Source organism: Piliocolobus tephrosceles, chromosome 16 (assembly GCF_002776525.5).
Source record: "Piliocolobus tephrosceles isolate RC106 chromosome 16, ASM277652v3, whole genome shotgun sequence".
Classification (NCBI taxonomy): domain Eukaryota; kingdom Metazoa; phylum Chordata; class Mammalia; order Primates; family Cercopithecidae; genus Piliocolobus; species Piliocolobus tephrosceles.
In genome coordinates, this window is record NC_045449.1 from 15,824,598 (window position 1) to 15,848,164 (window position 23,567).

General features: G+C 39.4%; 1 protein-coding gene across 5 annotated transcripts in view; it reads left to right on the top strand.

Annotated features, from left to right (window-relative positions):
- Nucleotides 1-23,567, top strand: part of ZNF624 (zinc finger protein 624) — a 46,391-nt gene that overhangs the window by 10,887 nt on the left and 11,937 nt on the right. For 4 of the 5 annotated variants that reach the window (XM_023192179.1, XM_031934286.1, XM_023192180.1 and 1 more), the window contains exons 4-5: nt 20,830-20,956; nt 21,943-22,038. In XM_023192179.1, the coding sequence (XP_023047947.1) occupies nt 20,830-20,956; nt 21,943-22,038 (223 nt within the window). Of the gene's footprint in view, nt 1-12,976; nt 13,668-20,829; nt 20,957-21,942; nt 22,039-23,567 lie in introns of those variants that run through there. The other variant, XM_023192182.1, reaches the window with a different exon arrangement.

Genomic DNA, 23,567 nt, shown 5'->3' on the forward strand with positions numbered 1-23,567 from the left:
TACATTTTCTGGGATACTTTGGACTTCAATAAAACACCCATGATAGTCACCACAACCCTATCAAACTAAGCAGATAGCATTTAGAACACTGAATAGAAACTTACTCTCTCTCACAGTTTGAAAGGAGGCAAGGAGCCTCAATGTTGTTCTTTTAAAAATACACAGTGCCAATTGGTAGGTGCTGGAAATGGAGCCTAGCAATGGAGCCACTCCAGGCATATATACTCCTTTGTGAGGGGAAGGTGCAGTGAACCTGGTTTAGCAAATTTACCATCCCACCCAAGAGCCAATGGGAGCAGCCCTTCTGGAAGACCAGTAAAGTCAGTAGCACAAGACCAGGCCCCCAAAGGGTGCTTGGCAATGCTCTATTCTGAGGCCCTACAAGAGATAACCCATACCTGTCAATTCTCTGCAAATTTCCACCTCCATCTCATAAGTGAAGTATTTTTTTAAAAGAGTGGCAGAAATAACTCCCCATGGCATCCTTTTCAAATACTGGTGGGTCAGTGGAATTGGCATCTGTACAGAGGGTCCATGTTATTATTTGGGGAACATGGCAGCAGGGAAAGATCTGATTCAACACTTGTATTATCCAGACCGCTGTACTTTAGGGCACTCTTGATCCTGAAGCTATTTTCTTTCTTTCTTTTTTTGTTTTCTTTATTATACTTTAAGTTCCAGGGTACATGTGCACAATGTGCAGGTTTGTTACATATGTATACATGTGCCATGTTGGTGTGCTGCATCCATTAACTCGTCATTTACATTAGTTATATCTCCTAATGCTATCCCTCCCCCACCCCGCCTCCCCCAACTCCACGACAGGCCCCAGTGTGTGATGTTCCCCACCCTGTGTCCATGTGTTCTCATTGTTCAATTCCCACCTATGAGTGAGAACATGCAGGTTTTTTTTTTGTTGTTGTTGTTGTTTGTCCTTGCGATAGTTTGCCGAGAATGATGGTTTCCAGCTTCATCCATGTCCCTACAAAGGACATGAACTCATCCTTTTTTATGGCTGCATAGTATTCCATGGTGTGTATGTGCCACATTTTCTTAATCCAATCTATCATTGATGGACATTTGGGTTGGTTCCAAGTCTTTACTATTGTGAATAGTGCTGCAATAAACATACGTGTGCATGTGTCTTTATAGCAGCATGATTTATAATCCTTTGGGTATATACCCAGTAATGGGATGGCTGGGTCAAATGGTATTTCTAGTTCTAGATGCTTGAGGAATCGCCACACAGTCTTCCACAATGGTTGAACTAGTTTACAGTCCCACCAACAGTGTAAAAGTGTTCCTATTTTTCCACATCCTCCCCAGCACCTGTTGTTTCCTGACTTTTTAATGATTGCCATTCTAACTGGTGTGAGATGGTATCTCATTGTGGTTTTGATTTGCATTTCTCTGATGGCCAGTGATGATGAGCATTTTTTCATGTGTCTGTTTGCTGTGCAAATGTCTTCTTTTAAGAAGTGTCTGTTCATATCCTTTGCCCACTTTTTGATTGGGTTGGTTGTTTTTTGGGGTTTTTTTTGTTTGTTTTTTTGAGACGGAGTCTCGCTTTGTCGCCCAGACTGGTGAGCAGTGGCGCGATCTCAGCTTACTGCAAGCTCTGCCTCCCGGGTTCACGCCATTCTCCTGTCTCAGCCTCCTGAGTAGCTGGGAGTACAGGCGCCTGCCACCACACCCGGCTAAATTTTTTGTATTTTTAGTAGAGACGGGGTTTCACCGTGTTAGCCAGGATGGTCTCGATCTCCTGACCTCGTGATCCGCCCGCCTTGGCCTCCCAAACTGCTGGGATTACAGGTGTGAGCCACCGGGCCCGGCCATTTGTTTTTTTCTTGTAAGTTTGTTTGAGTTCTTTGTAGATTCTGGATATTAGCCCTTTGTCAGATAAATAGATTGCAAAAATTTTCTCCCATTCTGTAGGTTGTCTGTTCACTCTGATGGTAGTTTCTTTTGCTGTGCAGAAGCTCTTTAGTTTAATTAGATCCCAATTGTCTATTTTGGCTTTTGTTGCCATTGCTTTTGGTGTTTGAAACATGAAGTCCTTGCCCATGCCTGTGTCCTGAATGGTATTGCCTAGGTTGTCTTCTAGGGTTTTTATGGTTTTAGGTCTAACATTTAAGTCTTTAGTCCATCTTGAATTAATTTTTGTATAAGGTGTAAGGAAGGGATCTAGTTTCAGCTTTCTACATATGGCTAGCCAGTTTTCCCAGCACCATTTATTAAATAGGGAATCCTTTCCCCATTTTTTGTCAGGTTTGTCAAAGATCAGATGGCTGTAGATGTATGGTATTATTTCTAAGGGCTCTGTTCTGTTCCATTGGTCTATATCTCTGTTTTGGTACCAGTACCATGCTGTTTTGGTGACGGTAGCCTTGTAGTATAGTTTGAAGTCAGGTAGCGTGATGCCTCCAGCTTTGTTCTTTTTGCTTAGGATTGTCTTGGCAATGCGGGCTCTTTTTTGGTTCCGTATGAACTTTAAAGAAGTTTTTTCTAATTCTGTGAAGAAAGTCATTGGTAGCTTAACGGGGATGGCATTGAATCTATAAATTACCTTGGGCAGTATGGCCATTTTCACGATATTGGTTCTTCCTATCCATGGGCATGGAATGTTCTTCTGTTTGTTTGTGTCCTCTTTTATTTCATTGAGCAGTGTGGTTTGTAGTTCTCCTTAAAGAGGTCCTTCACATCCCTTATAAGTTGGATTCCTAGGTATTTTATTCCTTTGAAGCAATTGTGAATGGGAATTCACTCATGATTTGGCTCTCTGTTTGTTATTGGTGTATAAGAATGCTTGTGATTTTTGCACATTGATTTTGTATCCTGAGACTGCTGAAGCTGCTTATCAGCTTAAGGAGATTTTGAGCTGAGATGATGGGGTTTTCTAAATACACAATCATGTAATCTGCAAACAGGGACAATTTGACTTCCTCTTTTCCTAACTGAATACTCTCTATTTCTTTCTCCTGCCTGATTGCCCTGGCCAGAACTTCCAACACTATGTTAAATAGGAGTGGTGAGAGAGGGCATCCTTGTCTTGTGCCAGTTTTCAAAGGGAGTGCTTCTAGTTTTTGCCCATTCAGTATGATATTGGCTGTGGGTTTGTCATAAATAGGTCTTATTATTTTGAGATATGTCCCATCAATACCTAATTTATTGAGAGTTTCTAGCATTAAGGGCTGTTGAATTTTGTCAGAGGCCTTTTCTGCATCTATTGAGACAATCATGTGGTCATGTGGTTTTTGTCTTTGGTTCTGTTTATATGATGGATTACGTGTATTGATTTGCGTATGTTGAACCAGCCTTGCATCCCAGGGATGAAGCCCGCTTGATCATGGTGGATAAGCTTTTTGATGTGCTGCTGGATTCGTTTGCCAGTACTTTATTGAGGATTTTTGCATTGATGTTCATCAGGGATATTGATTCTCTTTTTTTGTTGTGTCTCTGGCAGGCTTTAGTATCAGGATGATGTTGGCCTCATAAAATGACTTAGAGAGGGTTCCCTCTTTTTCTGTTGATTGGAATCGTTTCAGAAGGAATGGTACCAGCTCCTCCTTGTACCTCTGGTAGAATTCGGCTATGAATCTGTCTGGTCCTGGGACTTTTTTTGCTTGGTAGGCTCTTATTGCCTCAATTTCAGAGCCTGTTATTGGTCTATTCAGGGATTCAACTTCTTCCTGGTTTAGTCTTGGGAGGGTGTATATGTCCAGGAATTTATCCATTTATTCTCGATTTTCTAGTTTGTTTGCATAGAGGTGTTTATAGTATTCTCTGATGGCAGTTTGTATTTCTGTGGGATCGGTGGTGATATCCCCTCTATCAGTTTTTATTGCATCCATTTGATTCTTCTCTCTTCTTTATTAATCTTGCTAGCAGTCTATCAATTTTGTTGATCTTTTCAAAATACCAGCTCCTGGATTCATTGATCATTTGAAGGGTTTTTTGTATCTCTGTCTCCTTCAGTTCTGCTCTGATCTTCATCATTTCTTTCCTTCTGCTAGCTTTTGAATGTGTTTGCTCTTGCTTCTCTAGTTGTTTTAATTGTGATGTTAGGGTGTCAATTTTAGATCTTTCCTGCTTTCTCTTGTGGGTATATCGTGCTATAAGTTTCCCTCTACACACTGTTTTAAATGTGTCCCAGAGATTCTGATACGTTATGTCTTTGTTCTCATTGGTTTCAAAGAACGTCTTTATTTCTGCCTTCATTTCGTTATGTACCCAGTAGTCATTCAGGAGCAGGTTGTTCAGTTTCCATGTAGTTGAGTGGTTTTGAGTGAGTTTCTTAATCCTGCATTCTAGTTTGATTGCACTGTGGTCTGAGAGACAGTTTGTTATAATTTCTGTTCTTTTACATTTGCTGAGGAGTGCTTTACTTCCAACTATGTGGTCAATTTTGGAATAAGTGCAATGTGGTGCTAAGAAGAATGTATATTCTGTTGATTTGGGGTGGAGAGTTCTGTAGATGTCTATTAAGTCTGCTTGGTGCAGAGATGAGTTCAACTCCTGAATATCCTTTTTAACTTTCTGTCTCATTGATCTGTCTAATGTTGACAGTGGGGTGTTAAAGTCTCCCATTATTATTGTGTGGGAGTCTAAGTCTCTTTGTAGGTCTCTAAGGACTTGCTTTATGAATCTGGGTGCTCCTGTATTGGGTGCATATATATTTAGGATAGTTAGCTCTTCTTATTGAATTGATCCCTTTACCATTATGTAATGGCCTTCTTTGTCTCTTTTGATCTTTGTTGGTTTAAAGTCTGTTTTATCGGAAACTAGGATTGCAACCCCTGCCTTTTTTTTGTTTTCCATTTGCTTGGTAGATCTTCTTCCATCCCTTTATTTTGAGCCTATGTGTGTCTCTGCACGTGAGATGGGTCTCCTGAATACAGCAGACTGATGGGTCTTGACTCTTTATCCAGTTTGCCAATCTGTGTCTTTTAATTGGAGCATTTAGCCCATTTACATTTAAGGTTAATATTGTTATGTGTGAATTTGATCCTGTCATTATGATGTTAGTTGGTTATTTTGCTTGTTAGTTGATGCAGTTTCTTCCTAGCATCAATGATCTTTACAGTTTGGCATGTTTTTCAGTGGCAGGTACCAGTTGTTCCTTTCCATGTTTAGTGCTTCCTTCATGAGCTCTTGTAGAGCAGGCCTGGTGCTGACAAAATCTTTCAGCATTTGCTTGTCTGTAATGGATTTTATTTCTCCTTCACTTATGAAGCTTAGTTTGGCTGGATATGAAATTCTGGATTGAAAACTCTTTTCTTTAAGAATGTCGAATATTGGCCCCCACTCTCTTCTGGCTTGTAGAGTTTCTGCCGAGAGATCTGCTATTAATCTGATGGGCTTCCCTGTGTGGGTAACCTGACCTTTCTCTCTGGCTGCCCTTAACATTTTTTAGTTCATTTCAACTTTAGTGAATCTGAAAATTATGTGTCTTGGAGTTGCTCTTCTCGAGGAGTATCTTTGTGGCGTTCTCTGTATTTCCTGAATTTGAATGTTGGCCTTCCTTGCTAGGTTGGGGAAGTTCTCCTAGATAATATCCTGCAGAGTGTTTTCCAATTTGGTTCCATTTTCCCCATTACTTTCAGGTACACCAATCAGACGTACATTTGATCTTTTCACATAGTCCCATATTTCTTAGACGCCTTGTTTGTCTCTTTTTACTCTTTTTTCTCTAAACTTCTTGCTTCATTTCATTCATTTCATCTTCAATCACTGATCTCCTTTCTTCCACTTGATCGAATCGGCAAGTGAAGCTTGTGCATTCATTACATTGTTCTCGTGCCATGGTTTTCAGCTCCATCAGGTCATTTAAGGACTTCTCTACACTGGTTATTCTAGTTAGCCATTTGTCTAATCTTTTTTCAAGGTTTTTAGCTTCTTCGCGATGGGTTCAAACTTCCTCCTTTAGCTTGGAGAAGTTTGATCTTCTGAAGCCTTCTTCTTTCAACTCGTCAAAGTCATTCTCTGTCTGGCTTTGTTCTGTTGCTGGCAAGGAGCTGTGTTCCTTTGGAGGGGGAGAGGCACTCTGATTTTTAGAATTTTCAACTTTTCTGCTGTTTTTTTCCCCATGTTTGTGGTTTTATCTACCTTTGGTCTTTGATGATGGTGATGTACAGATGGGATTTTGGTGTGGATGTCCTTTCTGTTTGTTAGTTTTCCTTCCAACAGTCAGGACCCTCAGCTGCAGGTCTGTTGGAGTTTGCTGAGGGTGCACTCCAGACCCTGTTTGCGTGGGTATCAGGCAGCGGAGGCTGCAGAACAGCGAATATTGCTAAACAGCAGATGTTGCTGCCTGATTGTTCCTCTGGAAGCTTCATCTCAGAGGAGTACCCGGCCATGTGGGGTGTCAGTCTGCCCCTACTGGGGGTTGCCTCCCAGTTAGGCTACTCGGGGGTCAGGGACCCACTTGAGGAGGCAGTCTGTCCGTTCTCAGATCTCAAACTCCATGCTGGGAGAACCACTACTCTCTTCAAACCTGTCAGACAGGGACATTTAAGTCTGCAGAGGTTTCTGCAGCCTTTTGTTCAGCTATGCCCTGCCACCAGAGGTGGAATCTACAGAAGCAGGCAGGCCTCCTTGAGCTGTGGTGGGCTCCACCCAGTTCGAGCTTCCTGGCCACTTTGTTTACCTACTCAAGCCTCAGCAATGGCGGGCACCCCTCCCCCATCCTTGCTGCCGCCTTGCAGTTCAGTCTCAGACTGCTGTGCTAGCAATGAGCAAGGCTCCGTGGGTGTGGGACCCTCCAAGCCAGGTGCAGAATATAATCTCCTGGTGTGCCATTTGCTAGACCGTTGGAAAAGCACAATATTAGGGTGAGAATGACCCGATTTTCCAGGTGCCATCTGTCACAGCTTCCCTTGGGTAGGAAAGGGTATTCCCTGACCCCTTGCTCTTCCCAGGTGAGGTGATGCCTCGCCCTGCGTCAGCTTACACTTGGTGGGCTGCACCCACTGACCTGCACCCACTGTCCGACAAGCCCTAGTGAGATGAACCCAGTACCACAGTTGGAAATGCAGAAATCACCCGTCTTCTGCATTGCTGATGCTGAGAGCTGTAGACTGAAACTGTTCCTATTTGGCCATCTTGGAACCGCCCCTCTGGCAGTATTTTTAATGACAGTTTTACTAAGGTGTAATTCACATATCATAAAATTCATAAAGTATTCATTTCAGTGGTTTTTAAATGTATTCACAGATAACCGTCACTATGTGGAATTCCAGAACATTCCGTCACCCTCAAAAAGAAACCCCATACCTACTAGCAGTACTCAATTCCCCCTCCTTACAGCCTCTGACAACCACTAATCTTTTCATCTCTATAGATTTGCCTATTCTGGACATTTCATATAAATGGAATGATATAATATGTGGTCCTTTGAGACCGTCTTCTTTCATTTTAGCATAATATTTTCAAGGCTTATGTGTGTTGTAGCTTGTGTCAGTACTGTATTCCTTTTTGTGGCCAAATAATATTCCAGTTGTATGGATATAGCACATACTGCTTATCCATTTATCAGTTGATGAGTATTTGAGTTGTTTCCACTTTGGGGCAATTAATAATGATGCTAATACATTTGTGTATATGTTTTTGTGTGAGCATATGTTTTCATTTCTCTTGGTATATACCTAGGGTTGGAATTTTGCTGGATTATATGATAATTCTGTTAAACCATTTGGGGAACTGTCAGATTGCTTTCCAAAGCAGCTGCCCCATATTACATTCCTACCAGCAGTGTATGAGTGTTGCAATTGCTCTACTTCTTCAACAACACTTAATATTGTCTGGCTTTTTTTATTATACACATCTCATTGGGTGTGAAGTGGTATCTTACTGTATCTTATGGATTTTATTTTCCTAATTACTAAGGACTTTGAGCATCTTCTCTTGAGCATACTTATTGGCCATTTGTGTATCTCCTTTGGAGAAATGTCTATTCAAATCCTTTGACCATTTTTTAATTGGGTTATTTGTTTATATGTAAACGCAAATCCCTTTTCAGATAAATGGTTTGTAAATATTTTCTCACATTCTTTGGTTGCCTTTTTGAGTTTTTAATGATGTCCCTTGAAGCACAGAAGTTTTTAATTTTGATGAAGTCTAAATGATCTGTTCTTGTCTTTTGTCTATTGTGCTTTTGGTGTCATATCTAATAATTCATTGCCAAATCAAAGGTCATGAAGATGTTCCTCTTTCCTTCTTACAGTTTTATAGTTTTACTACTTACATTTAGGTTTATAGTCCATTTTGAGTTAAGTTTTGTTTATGATATGAGGTAGAGATTCAACTTCATTCTTTGGCATGTGAATATTCAGTTGTCTCAGCACTGTTTGTTGAAAAGACTATTCTCTACTCATTGTCTTAGTACCCTTATTGAAAACCAACTGACTATTATAGTAGGGATTTATTCCTAGACTGTCAGTTGTATTCCATTGATAGAAATGTCTATCCTAATGTCAGTACCATACTGTCTTGAGCACTGTATCTTTGAAGTAAGTTTTGAAAGTACCTTTGAAGTAAGTTTTGAAATTAGGAGGTATGAGTGCCTCAGCTTTCTTCTTTTTCAATATTGTTTTGAAAAACAAATTCATTTCCAAATGAATTTTAGGATCAGCTTTTCTATTTCAGAAAAAACAAGCCAGATGGAATTTGCGTAAGTCTTGTGTTGAATCTGTTGATCAATTTGGAGAGTAATGCTATATTAGCAAGATTAAGTCTTCCATACTTCAACATGGGTTGTCCTCCCATTTATTTATGTATTCTTTAGTTTCTCTCAGTTTTGTAGTTTTATAGTTTTCAGTGTGCATATTTTACGCATCTTTTGTTAACTTCATTCCTGTGTTTTCTTATTTTTGCTGTTATAAATGATTTTTTTTCTTAATTTCTTTTTGAAATAGTTATTGGTAGTGTATACAAATAATTGACTTACACACACACATATAGATCTTGTATCCTGAACCTTGCTGAACTAGCTTATTAGTTCTAATAGAACTAAATTGTGTGTGTGTGCACCTGGATTTCTTAGGGTTTTTTATATGCAAGATAACATTAACTATATAGAGAGATTATATCATTTGCAAATAGAAATTTGCTTTGTCCTTTCCTATCTGGATACTTTGTATTTCTTTTCCTTTTCTAATTTCCCTTGCAAAAATGTAGAATATAATGTTGAATAGAAGTGAGAAGGAATGGCTGGACATGGTGGCCCATGCCTGTAATCCCACACTTTGGGAGCCTGAGGTGGGTGGCTCACTTGAGGACAGGGGTTTGAGACCAGCCTGGCCAACATTGTGAAACCCCGACTCTACTAAAAAATACAAAAATTAACCAGGCGTGGTGGCGCACACCTGTAATCCCAGCTACTTGGGAGGCTGAGACAGGAGGATCCCTTGAACTGGCGGGGTGGAGGTTGCAGTGAACCGAAATTGCACCACTGTACTCCAGCCTGGGTGATAAGCAAGATCCTGTATCCAAAAAAAAAAAAAGAGAGAGAGAGAGAAAGAAAAGTGAGAAGGGACATTGTTGTCCTGTTTATGATCACATTCAGCTGTTTACCATTAAGTATGATGTTAGATGTAGTTTTTCACAGAGAGTCTTTATCGGGTTGATGATGTTTGCTTCTATTTTTAGTTTGTTGAATTATGTCAAATGCATTTTTGAATCTATTAAGATGATTGTGCAGTTCTTTATTCTATTGATTGATTTTTTGTTTTACATAAAATACAAAACCTTGTATTCCTAAGATCATTTCCATTTGGCTGTAGTATATGCTGCATTTAATTTGTTGCTGAACCCACTTTGTTAGTATTTTGTTGAGAATTTTGTGTCTATATTCATAAGGATACTGGTCTGTAGTGTTCTTCTGATGTCTTTGTCTAGTTTAGGTAATATTGGACTCATAAAGTGGGTTTGGAATTGTTCCCTTCCATTTTTTGGAAGAGTTAGTGAAGGATTGGTATTAATTCTTCTTGAAATGTTTGGTATAATTCACATGAAGCCATTTGAACCTAGGCTTTTATTTGTGGGAAGTTTACTTGTTATGGATCTATCCAGATTTCCTGTTACACTGAGTCAGTTTTGGTAGTTAATGCCTTTCTAAGAATTTGTCCAGTTCATCTAAGTTCGCATACCATTGTTCATAGTGTTCCTTTATAATCCTCTTATTTCTTTAAGGTCAGTAGGAATGTCTTCTTTTTCATTCTGATTTTAGTAATCTGTGTCTTCTCTCTTTTTTTCTTAGTCCCTCTAGCTAATGGTTTGCCATTTTTTAATCTTTCCAAATAATCAACTTTTGCCTATTATATCCTCTGCTGTTTTTCTGTTCTCTATTTTATTTCCATTCTAATATTTATTGTTTCCTTCGTTCTGCTTTCTAAAAAATTTAGTTCACTCTTCCTTCTCTAGTGCCTTAAGGTATAACTTTAGGTTATTGATTTTTTCTTTTTAAATTGTAGACATTTTATAGCTATAAATTTCCCTCTGAGCACTGCTTTCACTTTGTCCGACTACTACTGTTGAATTATCTCTTTGCCCCTTCAATTTTATACATTTTTGCTTCCTGTATTGTGGGACTGTTTTGTTAGGTGAGTATATGTTTAAATTTGTTATGTTTTACTGATACATCTATTTCAATTATACTTTTCAACTCCAAAATTTCCATTTAGTGAAATATCATTCTCACAATTTCTTTTAAATCTTTATACATGGTTTTATTTAGGCCTTTGAACATACTTATAATAGCAGCCTTAATGTCTTTGTTTAATAAGTACAACATCTTGACTTCCTTGGAGGTAGTTTCCATTGATGCTTTATTTTTTACTGTGTGTGGGTCCATGCTTTCATGTTTCTTTGTGTGTTTTAATAATTTTTGGTTGAAAACCAGTTAGTTATTTTAAATAATATAATGTGGCAACTCTGGAAATCAGATTCTCCCCTCTCTAGGGTTTGTTGTTGCAGTTGTTGGTGGCACTGCTGCTGTTTTTGTTTAGAAACTTTCCTGGAGCAATCTGTAAAGTCTGTATTCTTTATCATGTATAGCCACTAAAATACCTGCTTGGTTAACATGGTGATTAGTTAATGATGAGACAGATTTCTTTATGCCTTAAACCAGTAAGTCTTCAGCAACTGCCAGAGGGATCTTTGTATGTGTTGGGCATACATTTTCCTCTTAGGCAGGCAGGTTACAACTCTGCCTTAGTCACTTCTTGCTTGTACAGAGCCTCAAGGTAAACCATAGATGAGAGATGAGGGCCTTTTCAGGTTTTTCCTGGGGCTGAGTTCTTGGTGGAAAAAGAAAACAAAACCCAGTACATTGGTTACAGTTTGAATTACACACATGTCAAGTGATTAACAATAAAGTTTATGAACTCATCATCTCCTACATTCGCCGTGTTTTATTATTAGCAGTATTATCTAAAACATACTTCAGAAACCTAAAGGTTGAAAATTCCAAAGGGATATGTATACATAAGACATGTATGACAAGCATACATATCTAAGTGGTAGAAAAACACCCCAGAGGAAATCTTTCTTCTGATCTAGAACAGACCTTAGCCAGATATGATCTAAGTTGACTTCTTTGCCTGAGTAGTCAGCTACTCAGGGCTCTTAGTTTTCTAGGCCATGGATCAGAGTGATTACAAGGTTACAAGCTGGAATTCTCAATACAGACTGCTTGGATTTGAATCTAGACTCTTCTGCTTCTTTGACCTTGGGCAAGACACCTAACATCTCTGTGCCTCACTTTCCTTATTTGTAAATAGCACCTTCCTTACTGTGATGATTCATTCAATACATTATAAGCCCCTAGAGCAGTCTCTGATACTTGATAAGCATTATACTCACAGAAGTGGGAAGAGTAGTTTGAATCCCTTAAACCTATTGCCCTCTTAACCAGTTAACCCATGAACAATCACATTTCATCTGTAACCCTTCTCTCACTCATTATTTTGATACAAATACAAAATATTATATTATTTAATCTATTTTATTATATATCTCTGATTGACAGTTTTTAAAATTCCTAGTGTTATATAATATTACTATTATTACAGCTAAAAAATGAACACTGAGCCTTTGTTTCACCAAATACTCATTTGGTATTTGTCTCCGCAGTTGATTCATATGGTGTAATTGGTTAATGCCGAGACCAGTTCAGCTGGGGAGACCCTAACCCAGCAGCACTAGAGGAATTAAAGACACACACACAGAAATATAGAGGTGTGAAGTGGGAAATCAAGGGTCTCACAGCCTTCAGAGCTGAGAGCCCCAAACAGAGATTTACCCACATGTTTATTAACAGCAAACCAGTCATTAGCATTGTTTCTACAGATATTAAATTAACTAAAAGTATCCCTTATGGGAAACGAAGGGATGGGCCAAATTAAAGGAATAGGTTGGGCAAGTTAACTGCAGCAGGAGCATGTCCTTAAGGCACAGATTGCTCATGCTATTGTTTGTGACTTAAGAATGCCTTTAAGTGGTTTTCCACCCTGGGCGGGCCAGGTGTTCCTTGCCCTCATTCCAGTAAACCCACAACCTTCCAGCGTGGGTGTTAGGGCCATTATGAACATGTTACAGTGCTGCAGAGATTTTGTTTATGGCCAGTTTTGGGGCAAGTTTATGGCCAGATTTTGGGGGGGCTTGCTCCCAACATGTCCCCCTTCTTTGATTTGCAAAGAGATACAAGCAAGGGCAGCTTTGTCACAGTGAGCTACTTCTTGCAGGAGTTGGGATCCACATCTGCTGACTACAAAGACAAACAACACAGATTAAAAAAAAATCATCATTGAAATTACAGAGCTTCCAAGTGTTTTTATCCATTTTAATGGGTTACTAGCTGCTAATTTGTCTGCAGCTCCTTTAAGCACTCCAGTTCCTGGCATTAAGGTCAGGTGTGCCTGGAATGCTTTAAATATTTGTTCTTTTAATTTTGCTGTATCCAAAAACAAGTTTGTAGAGTGTCCTTCTAGATGCTTTTTTATTCTTTCCCAAATTTTGATCTTATTAAGAGCATTTAATAGTTTCCACAAATCCTTATGTTTAGCTCCTACAATGGACCATATCATTTGAGGTGGAGGTGCCACTATACCACCATGATTCCACATCATAGGAACTCTTGGCCATACTTCTTATCGTTTCTACTGTCTGACCATTTTGTTCAGATCATCTGAACATAGTGTGGCCGTGGCACGCAGACTGAGAGGTGCAATTCAAGCTAAACATCCCCTTAGGGGACCAATTAATGATTCCATAGGAATCGTTGTGCGACACCTCTGACTGTTCTGCAATGCAATCTTCCTAAACAAGTACGTTCATTTTGTCTAACTGGGTCCAATCCTGTTTACAAATAGGTTTTTGAGGGTGGTATGCCTCAATTATAGGAGCAGATTTGTTATGGTGAATACTGAGATCAGAAAGCATGTGTAACTGTGTCATAGAGTGATTGCATCCAGGCATTATTGCCAGCCAAGATTGATAAATATGCCCAATAAGTATAATTGTTCTCTGTGTCAGCCATTATTGAAGGAATACTCACAGCAGTGGTGATAACCACTATCGTAGCTACCATTAAAGTATTCATTGTGACTGGTTGTCCTGCTTTCCTCAGGTTTTCTTCCACCATCTGTGACAGCTTCTTCATCTGTCCCCAGGTGGGTGGCCATGATTGACAGGTGACATAACAGTTGGGTCCTCCTCAGCATCAGCCTTGACATGGCTACAACCGGGGGGGTCCTCGGAATCCTCCCAGAGTCTCTTCCTCGGCATCTGGCTCATAATAAGGTGTCAGGTGTCTTGATGGTATCCAAATCAGCTGTTGATTTTGGCCTGGAGAAACACAAGCATAACCTTTACCCCAAGTTATTATTTTACCTATTTCCCAACTTTTTGTTATTAGATCTCTCCATCAAACCAATAGTTTTGCTTCTGTCTTTGCAGCTGGTTTCTGTAGATGCTGTTCAGCTGCTGATAACATCTGGCCTTTGGGCAGGCTCAAGAAATTGAAAGTTAATAATGCTAGATTCAGTTGTATTTGCGAGGTTCTGTATTCTCTCTCTCCCCCTTTCTGCTTGTGCAACTGCTATTTAAGGGACAGATTCTTTCTTTCCACTATGGCTTGTCCTTGAAAATTGTACGGGATACCAGTAATGTGTTTAATATTCCACATAGAGAAAAATGTAGCTGGAGCTTGGCTAGTATAGCCTGGGGCATTATCTGTTTTAATAGAAGCTGAAATACCCATCACCTCAAAACACTGCAAAAGGTGAAGTTTAACACAGGCAGAAGACTCTCCTGATTGGCATGTAGCCCAGACAAAGTAAGAAAAATTGTGCACACATACATGTACATAAGCTAGTCTCCCAAACGAGGGAACATGTGTGACATCCGTTTGCCAAAGAGAGTTAGGTTCCAATCCTTGAGGATTAACTCCTCCTATAAAAGATGAGGAATGTACCATTTGGCAAGTTGGGCATCGCTGGATAATAGCTTTAGCTTCTTTCCAGGTAATGCTGTATCTGCATTTGAGACTAGAGGCATTAACACGGGTTAAATTGTGAAAGTCTAGAATTAGATATTGCGTTAGCAACTAGGCCGTCAGCCATTTGATTCCCTTCAGTCAAAGGTCCTGGAAGAGGTGTATGAGCCCTGATGTGAGCGATGTAACAAGGGTGCATTGTACTCCTAACTGCTGTTTGTAATTGGGTAAATAAAGTCATCAGTTGTTCATCTGTATGAAATTGTAACTGAGCATTTTCAGTTAACTGTGGGGAATGAACCACGTATGAAGAATCAGAAATCACATTAATAGGCATATCAAAAGCAGTCAATACCTCAATTACAACTACAAGCTCCGCTTTTTGACCTGAAGTATAGGGCATCTGGAAAACTTTATTTTTTAAGCCAAAATAAGAAGCTTTACCATTACTAGACCCATCTGTAAAACAATGAAAACACTTAGCAGGCTGCAGGTTGTTTACTTCAGGAATCGTAAATGCAAACCATTTACAGTCTTGCTCAACTAAAGGAATAGTAAAGAAACAGTGTTTTAAATCTGTGACTATTAAAGGCCAACTTTTTGGAATTATAGCAGGAGAAGGCAATCATGGCTGTAATGCTCCCATAGGTTGTATAACTAAATTGATGGTTCTTAAATCAGTTAACATTCTCCATTTACCTGATTTTTTTCTTAATTATGAAAACTGGAGAATTCCAAAGGGAAAATGTTGGAGCTATGTGCCCATTTTCTAATTGTTCAGTAACTAATTTCTCTAAAGCCTCTACTTTCTCTTTACTCAGTGGCCATTGTTCTATCCAAATTGGCTTATCTGTTAACCATTTTAAAGGTATAGGTTCCGGAGGCTTAACAATGGCTGCCATCAAAAATGATATCCTAATCTTTGGCAGGAACTTTTTAAACCTTGCAAATTTTTTTTCTAGTCCCGTACCAGGGACATACCCCATTTCATGCATCATATGTTGATTTTGAGGGCTATATAATTGTTCTGGAATTAGAACTTGTGCTCCCCATTGGTGTAAGAAATCTCTTCCCCATAAATTTATAGGTACAGAAGTTATAATTGGTTGAATAGTCCCAGGTTGTCCTTCAGTCACTTCACAATGCAAAATATAATTACTTTGATATACTTCGGCGGCTTTACCAACTTCAACTATGTTAAATTGAGCAGGTTGAATTGGCCATGTGGATGGCCAGTGCTGTAGAGAAATGACTGAAATGTCCACTCCTGTATCTGCCAAACCTTTAAATTTCTTTCCCTGAATAGTTATTTCACAGGTAGGGCGTTTATCAGTAATTTGATTTACCCAATAAACTGCTTTGCCTTGTTTGTTTGTGCTTCCAAATCCTCCTGTTTGTTTAATTTTACTTTTTCTCATTCCCACATATGGCATAATCAGGAGCTGTGCTATATGCTCTCCTGGCTCTGCTTTCCAGGGAACAGAAGTAGATATAACAATTTGAATTTCCTCATTGTAATCTGAATCAATCTCCTGTATGTATTTGTACCCCTTTTAAACTTAAAGTGGACCTTCCTAAAAGTAATTCTCTTGTGCCCCCGGCAAGGGTCCACAGACTCCTGTTGGGACCTTTTGTGGGGGTTTGCAGGCAGAAGGCTTACAGCTTTTGTGCAGCATAAATCTACTGTGGCACCACCGGCTGTGGCGGAGGACAGACATTGTACAAGGGTGAGGGAATGACCTGAGCTGGAATTGCCCCGGTTTAGAAGGGGGCCCAGGACAGGCCCCTCATGGCATTTCCCAAAATCGGGTTCCCTTCTTTATCAAACTTAGAGTGACATTGATTAGCCCAATGTTTTCCTTTTTCACATTTTGGACGTATTTCAAGATCAGCAGTTTTCTTTTTTCCCCTATCTGGCAGCCTGACTTGCTGATTTTTTTCTACATTCTTTTTTAGTATGACCATGCTTCCCACAGTTAAAACAAGCTCCAAGAAATGGAGTATTTCCTTTATCCACTCTCGGTCCTGCCATTGCCTGTGCCAACAAAGTAGCTTTATGCAGATTACCTAGGATACCATCACAGTCCTTGATATAATCAACTACATGTGCTTTCCCTCTGATAGGTCACAGAGCAGCCTGGCAATCAGGATTAGCACTGTCGAAAGCTAGTAACTGCAACACTATATCCTGAGCAGCCAAATCTGCAATCATCTTTTTAAGAGACTCCTGTAACTGAGCTGTGAAATCAACATATAGTTCTCTTGGTCCCTGTTTTATAGCACTAAAGGAAGGGTATTGTTCTCCACCTGAAGTGATTTTTTCCCAAGCTCTAATGCACACTGTTAAGCTGTTCTGTGGCATCATCCTGCATGACCAGTTGTGTATCTAAACCAACCCAGCCGCCAACCCCCAAAAGTTGGTCTGCAGTTATATTAATTTGAGGTTGGGCCTGGGCATTGTGAGCAGACTGAATGTAAGCTTCATTTGTGTACCAAGTTTTACATTGTAAGAACTGAGCAGGAGTTAGACAAGCTCGAGTAAGAGCGTCCCAGTCAGTAGGTATCATCTGACTGGAAACAGCAACATTCTTTAACAGTCCCAATACAAAAGGAGAACCTGGTCCATACTAATTTATAGCTTATTTAAATTCTTTGAGTAATTTAAAAGGAAAAGGCTCAAATGTAACTGTAATATTTCCCTGTTGATCTGGGGGGTGTATTCTAACAGGGAATTGCCAAGCCTCTAAATCACCCTCTCATCTAGCTTGCTGGATTCCTGCCTGAATAGAACTAAGAGCAGTTGCTCGAGGTGCTGCTCAAACAGTCACTGGGGCAACTACTTTTAACCCAGTGTCCTCCAGAAAAGAAAGATCTGGAGGGTTTTTTTCTTCAAAATAATATTGAAGGGGTGCAGAAGGGTAGGGATGAACCTCTCCCTCCTTTGCTGCTTTACCTTTAACTGGCAAATAAACATGCTCTGTAACCTCTTCTGTTACTTCACCATACTCTCCTTCCTCCTCATCATCAGTGTGAAAAAGTTCCAAGGTGAAAAGAACCAGACCCCACACTTGTCCCATTGTTACCCTAACGCTTCTGAGCTCCCCTTCTTACTCACCATGGGGATTGCTTTAACAGTACTTGGGTGTCCTCCAGCTTAGTTTTTCCATTCCAGCCATCGCTCCAGCAACCCTTCGACCTGGATTCAAGCCCCCACGAGTGGACACCACTTGCCGAGACCAGTTCAGTCAGGGAGACCCTAACTCAGCAGCGCTAGAGGAATTAAAGACACACACACAGAAATATAGAGGTGTGAAGTGGGAAATCAGGGGTCTCACAGCCTTCAGAGCTGAGACCCCTGAACAGATTTACCCACATATTTATTAACAGCAAACCAGTCATTAGTGTTGTTTCTATAGATATTAATTTAACTAAAAGTATCCCTTATGGGAAATGAAGGGATGGTCTGAATTAAAGGAATAGGTTGGGTTAGTTAACTGCAGCAGGAGCTTGTCGTTAAGGCACAGATCGCTCATGCTATTGTTTGTGGCTTAAGAACGCCTTTAAGCGGTTTTCCACCCTGGGCGGGCCAGGTGTTCCCTGCCCTCATTCCAGTAAACCCACAACCTTCCAGCGTGGGCGTTAGGGCCATTATGAACATGTCACAGTGCTGCAGAGATTTTGTTTATGGCCAGTTTTGGGGCCAGTTTATGGCCAGATTTTGGGGGACTTGCTCCCAACAGGTTAATATGCCTCTTAGGTCACTTTTAGTGTAGAAGTTTCCCCCTCTTTCTTTTACCGCTTTGTAACTGTTTATTAAAGAAACCAGGTTATTGGTAGTTTAGAGCTATGTTGTCTAATACAGAAGCCACTAGCTACATGTGACAGTGGACCACCTGAAGCATGACTAGTCCGAATTGAGATGGTCTGTCAATTTAAAACACACACCAGATTTCAAAGACAGTAATGGTAAGATAACGTAAACTATCTCATTAGGAGTTTTTATATTGATGCATTTTGAAATAACATTTTATATATTTGGATTAAATAAAACATTATTAAAACTAATTTTACTTGTTTCTTTTTGTTTTTAATGTGGCTACTAGAAAATATAAAATCACCTCTATGGCTTACTTTATATTTTATTGGACAGCATTAATTTAGAATTTCACAAGATACAGATTTTACTGATTACATCCCCATGGAATTATTTAACATGCCTCTTTGCCCATATCTGTATTGCCTTTAAATTGTTAGTCAGATCCTTGATCAGATTCAGAGTTTGATGTTTTTTTTTTGTTTTTGTTTTTTTTTAAACAGGGTCTCACTTTGTTGACCTCCTGGGCTCAAGGGATCCTCCCACATAAGCTTCCCAAGTAGTTGGGACCACAGGCACGCACCACCACGTCCAGCTAATTTATTCTATTTTATTTTTTGTAGAGATGGGGTCTTCCTATGTTGCCTAGACTTGTCTTGAACTCCTGGGCTCAAATGACCCTCCTGTCTTGGCCTCACAAAGTGCTGGGATTACAGACGTGAGTTACTGCACCCAGCTGAGATTTTGATTTTTTTAAAATATTTTCAGCAATGTCATTTCATATTGCTGGTACATACCACCAGAAAACGTATACTATCAAACTGAGGCCTTTCTTTTATGTTAGCAGCTGCTGATGATTCCTTAATTCATTAGAAGTTGCAAATTGTGATGTTCTAATTCTTTTGTTCCTTCTTCATTTGTTAGCTAGAGTACTTCCATACAGAGAAACCTTCCCTCATCAACTACTTAATTATGTTTGATTATAATACAAACTTATGTTTGCATAGGTAAGAAAGGATGAAAGTTTGATTCTTTCTCCTTACTTACCGGTTTCCAGGTATTCTCCAAAAATGATAGATGAGATTTTTAAAATAATGTATCATGAATATAACTGTATTAGCTATTTTTGAAATCCATTGCAATTATTATCCTTATTGATGCTCAAATTGTCACATCATTCGCCAGTGGAAGCCTCTTCAAGTTGTTTCCTGTGTCTCAGATATGACCCTAGTAGTCTTTGATAGCTTCCTTGCTTTTTGATGTGTCAGGGTGTTCCAGGCCCTGGTTCCTTTTAGGCGGAAGTAATATTTAGAGCCTACAGTCTGGTTTGCATAGTGCCACCTTATTAGTTATGGTTTCTGGGCCTTTTCAGTGGCTGAAGCTAGGAAATATTTTTTTCCCCTTAAAATGCTTCATGAATCTCTAGTGATAGTTCCTATTCAGATTCAGAACTATGGAGTTTTTAACCTAATCTTATCAATATTACATTTCTGTCTTCTTTCTCCCATGCCAAATGTATTAGTTCTCAATGGCATCAGTAGGCTGATTTGCTTTATCCAGCACTACACACACAACAGTTACATAATAGCATGTCTGTCACTGTAATTAATATGATTATTTATTGAAAATATTTTGGTTTTGTTTTTATTTTGCAGTTATTTTTCTCAGGGTGTATCTTGTGAGGTATATACAGAAAAGTTACGCTATTAAAATCACTCAAAATAGTTCCTCTCTAATGAATGAGTATGCTACCACCTGGTTTCATGTTACTCTTAATTTTTAGGGATTTTTAAAATTTTTTTATTTCATTTATAATATAAAGTATTTAAATGGTCCAAAAGTCAAATCTACAAAACAAATACCCAAAGGAGTCTAGCCTTCATTCCAGTCCTCTCTACTCCCTCTTTTCTCCAATAGGTAACCATTAAAAGTGTTTATGGCCTAGTCTTCCATTGTTTAATATGTGTACATATCCTGACCAAAGAACTTCCCCAAAGTTCCTTGATTTTTTATTTTTCTTTTTCAAAGAGAAAGCTTATAGTATTCTATATCCATAATGCAAATGATAAAATATATCTTTTAGTAAGTCATAGTCTATAGATTAGAACTGAAAGAAAATTGATATTTTAGATAAGCCAGGATTTTAAGGAAGAAAGATGATTTGGGTAGAAACTGCTCACTGTTATCAAATATTTTAAATACTTTCTAGGGAAGGAGGAAACCATGCTGTTTGACTCCAGATAATATAGTGGAGCCAATATTTATAATTTATAGGAAGCCAGACTTGGTCTGAAAAGAAATTCTGCTATCAGATGAAACTCTGAAGATTATATAGGCAGCATATTATGGTTTCAAGTTCTTGTCACTGGAGAGATTTATACATCCTCTAAGGGATGAACTGGTTGACCTACATAATCATTTGGTGATTCTGGTTTCTGAGGCTCTTCTCCAGTTTTTTATGTATACTTCTGCCTAACAAGTCTAATTGTATAGTCTCTAAATGATCACAGTGTAATTGTTTTAGGAATCAGTGACATTTAAAGATGTAGCTATAGACTTCACATTGGAGGAGTGGAGATTGATGGACCCTACACAGAGGAACCTGCACAAGGATGTGATGCTAGAGAATTACAGGAATCTGGTCTCCCTGGGTAAGGATAACTTCTCTTCTGTGTTGATTGATCTGCCCATTTGCCCGGGTTTGCCAAAGATAAAAGGCCTCTAAAGTATTTAACTGAAGTACTTGATCTTAGGGGCACATTGTTGGGTTATGCTATTCCTCACTCTTAACTACATGATCTGCCCATTGTAGAGTAAGAAACATACTTCTCTGGAATCTTGGAGATTGTTGACAACCCCACAGATTTTGGACTGAAGTATTTTCTAGTCACTTCCTTAAATGGAAGTTATCAGTACCTCTAGAAGAAAGAAACAAATGTATTCAATTTCTTTCTAAACTCACTAGATTATTCCCATAATCTGTTATCCCACCAAACCAGAATCATAGTTTGAGCTCCTTTGGGATGTCTTTGTAATTGTCTAAAACATCACTGTACAATATGGCAGGTACTAGTCACTTGTGCCTTTTTTTTTTTTTTTTTTGAGACAGAGTCTCGCTCAGTCACCCAGGCTGGAGTGCAGTGGTGGGATCTCGGCTCACTGCAAGCGCCGCCTCCCGGGTTCACACCATTCTCCTGCCTCAGCCTCCCAAGTAGCTGGGACTACAGGCGCCCACCGCCACGCCTGGCTATTTTTTGCATTTTTAGTAGAGATGAGATTTCACCGTGTTAGCCAGGATGGTCTCGATCTCCTGACCTCGTGATCCGCCCGCCTCAGCTTCCCAAAGTGCTGGGATTACAGGCGTGAGCCACCGTGCCCGGCCTCACTTGTGCCTTTTGAGCACTTGAAATTTGGCTAGTCCATCTGAAGAACTGAATTTTAGATTTTACTTAATTTTATTTAATTTAAATTCAAATTTAAATAGCCATATGTGACGATTGGCAACTGTATTGGACAGTGCGGCTCTAGAACTTCCTGTAATGGTCGTTCTACATGGAAGATTAAGAACTGAGACTGAATTTGGCAGGAGTTCTTGCTCATGGCTCCAATCAAATCCTATTTATTTTTCTCTGGACAGGGCTTGCAGTTTCCAAACCAGACATGATATCTCATTTGGAGAATGGGAAAGGACCATGGGTGACAATGAGAGAAATTTCAAGAATTCCCTATCCTGGTGAGTTAAACAGAACCAAGAAGATGGGATTTATTTGAAGTAACGGACTATAGGGGGATGTTCAACACAACATCTGAAAAAATTTTAGAGATATGTTTGTTCAAAGCTGTCTCAGAGGAAGAGATCCCCCATCTTGCTGCCTGTCTCTGTCACCCCCATCTTCTCTTATCCTCTCTCTCTGTTCTCCACTTTTGGGAACCATCTCATCCTATTCTGCTTTCCTAGGGACATGCTTTTCATAATTATTATTTTATTCTTCATTCAAACACAAAATATCCCTTTCAGGTCTATCTTCTCCAGTTATCTTTATGTTTCTCATTTGTTTCACCATTATCTGACATTTCTTCCTTCATTTACCTGAAAATGCTTTCATAACAGTCCCCACTGATTTCTCTTAAGGCAAACTTATTTACTCGTTATTTAGTTTTCTTCACCTGCAAGGCTGCAGAAACTTTGGAGGAACCCACCACCTGTCCTCCAGGTTCTTAACTAATTGAGAATACAAACAGGAAATCAGTTGAGAATCAAAATATAGTATTGATGTTTTTAATCAATATTATACATCTATATGCTGTGAACTGGCTTAGGTACAAGGGCTACAGAACCTAATAAAATGGACCAGGTCCCCGCCTTCATGAAGATTAAATTTTGAGAAACAGAAATTTGGCAAATAAATAAAAACAAACTAAATGGTGGTGCCATACCTCCCAGCTATGAGATAAATTGGAGGATAAGAAAGAGTAACTGGGGTGGGATGAGGACACCTGCTTCAAACAGGGTGGTCAGGGGAGCTTCTGAAGAGGTGACATTTGAGCTGAGACCTGAAGGGTCAGAAGCAGCAGCCAGGGAGGGGAAGAGGAAAAGGGAAGTATTCCAGGCTAGGGAACAACAATGCAAAGGATCTGATACAGCAAAGAAGGCCATGTGTTCTGGAAATCAAAAGGAAGCTGCTGTGACTAAAGTGAGCGGAAACTGGTACAGAATAAGATTAGAGATGTAGGAGCCTGCCTGTGCAGAGCTTTGTAGATGATCTAAGTGAGTTCCAAAGCACGGAGAGATTTTACTGCAGGGTTTTTAGAAAATAACCCTGTTTATAGAGATTGAACTTGAGGCCTAAAACAGGCAGTAAGTTAAAAGGTTGTTACAATAGTCTATCCAGGAGATGAGAGGAACTTTGGGTGATGGTAGTGGAGATGGAAAGAAATAAATAGATTCTGATTCATTTTATTATGATGCCATGAACAACCCACACATGCATTACATATTTTTATATATCAGATATTATTTATGCTTAAAAGATTGAGTGAAAAGTAGACATTAGAGATAGTTTTAGATAACTCTTTAGAAAGGGACTTTTTTTTCCCCTATGAAGAGGGAAAGAGAAATGGAGCAGTGGCTAAAGGAAAGAATGGAGTTAAGAAAAAACACTTGTTTTGTTTTTGAGATGGGAGCTGCTATGACATGTTTGAGTGCTGATAGGATCGCCTTAATGGAGAGAGCGACATTGATGTTGCAAGACAAAGATGAAG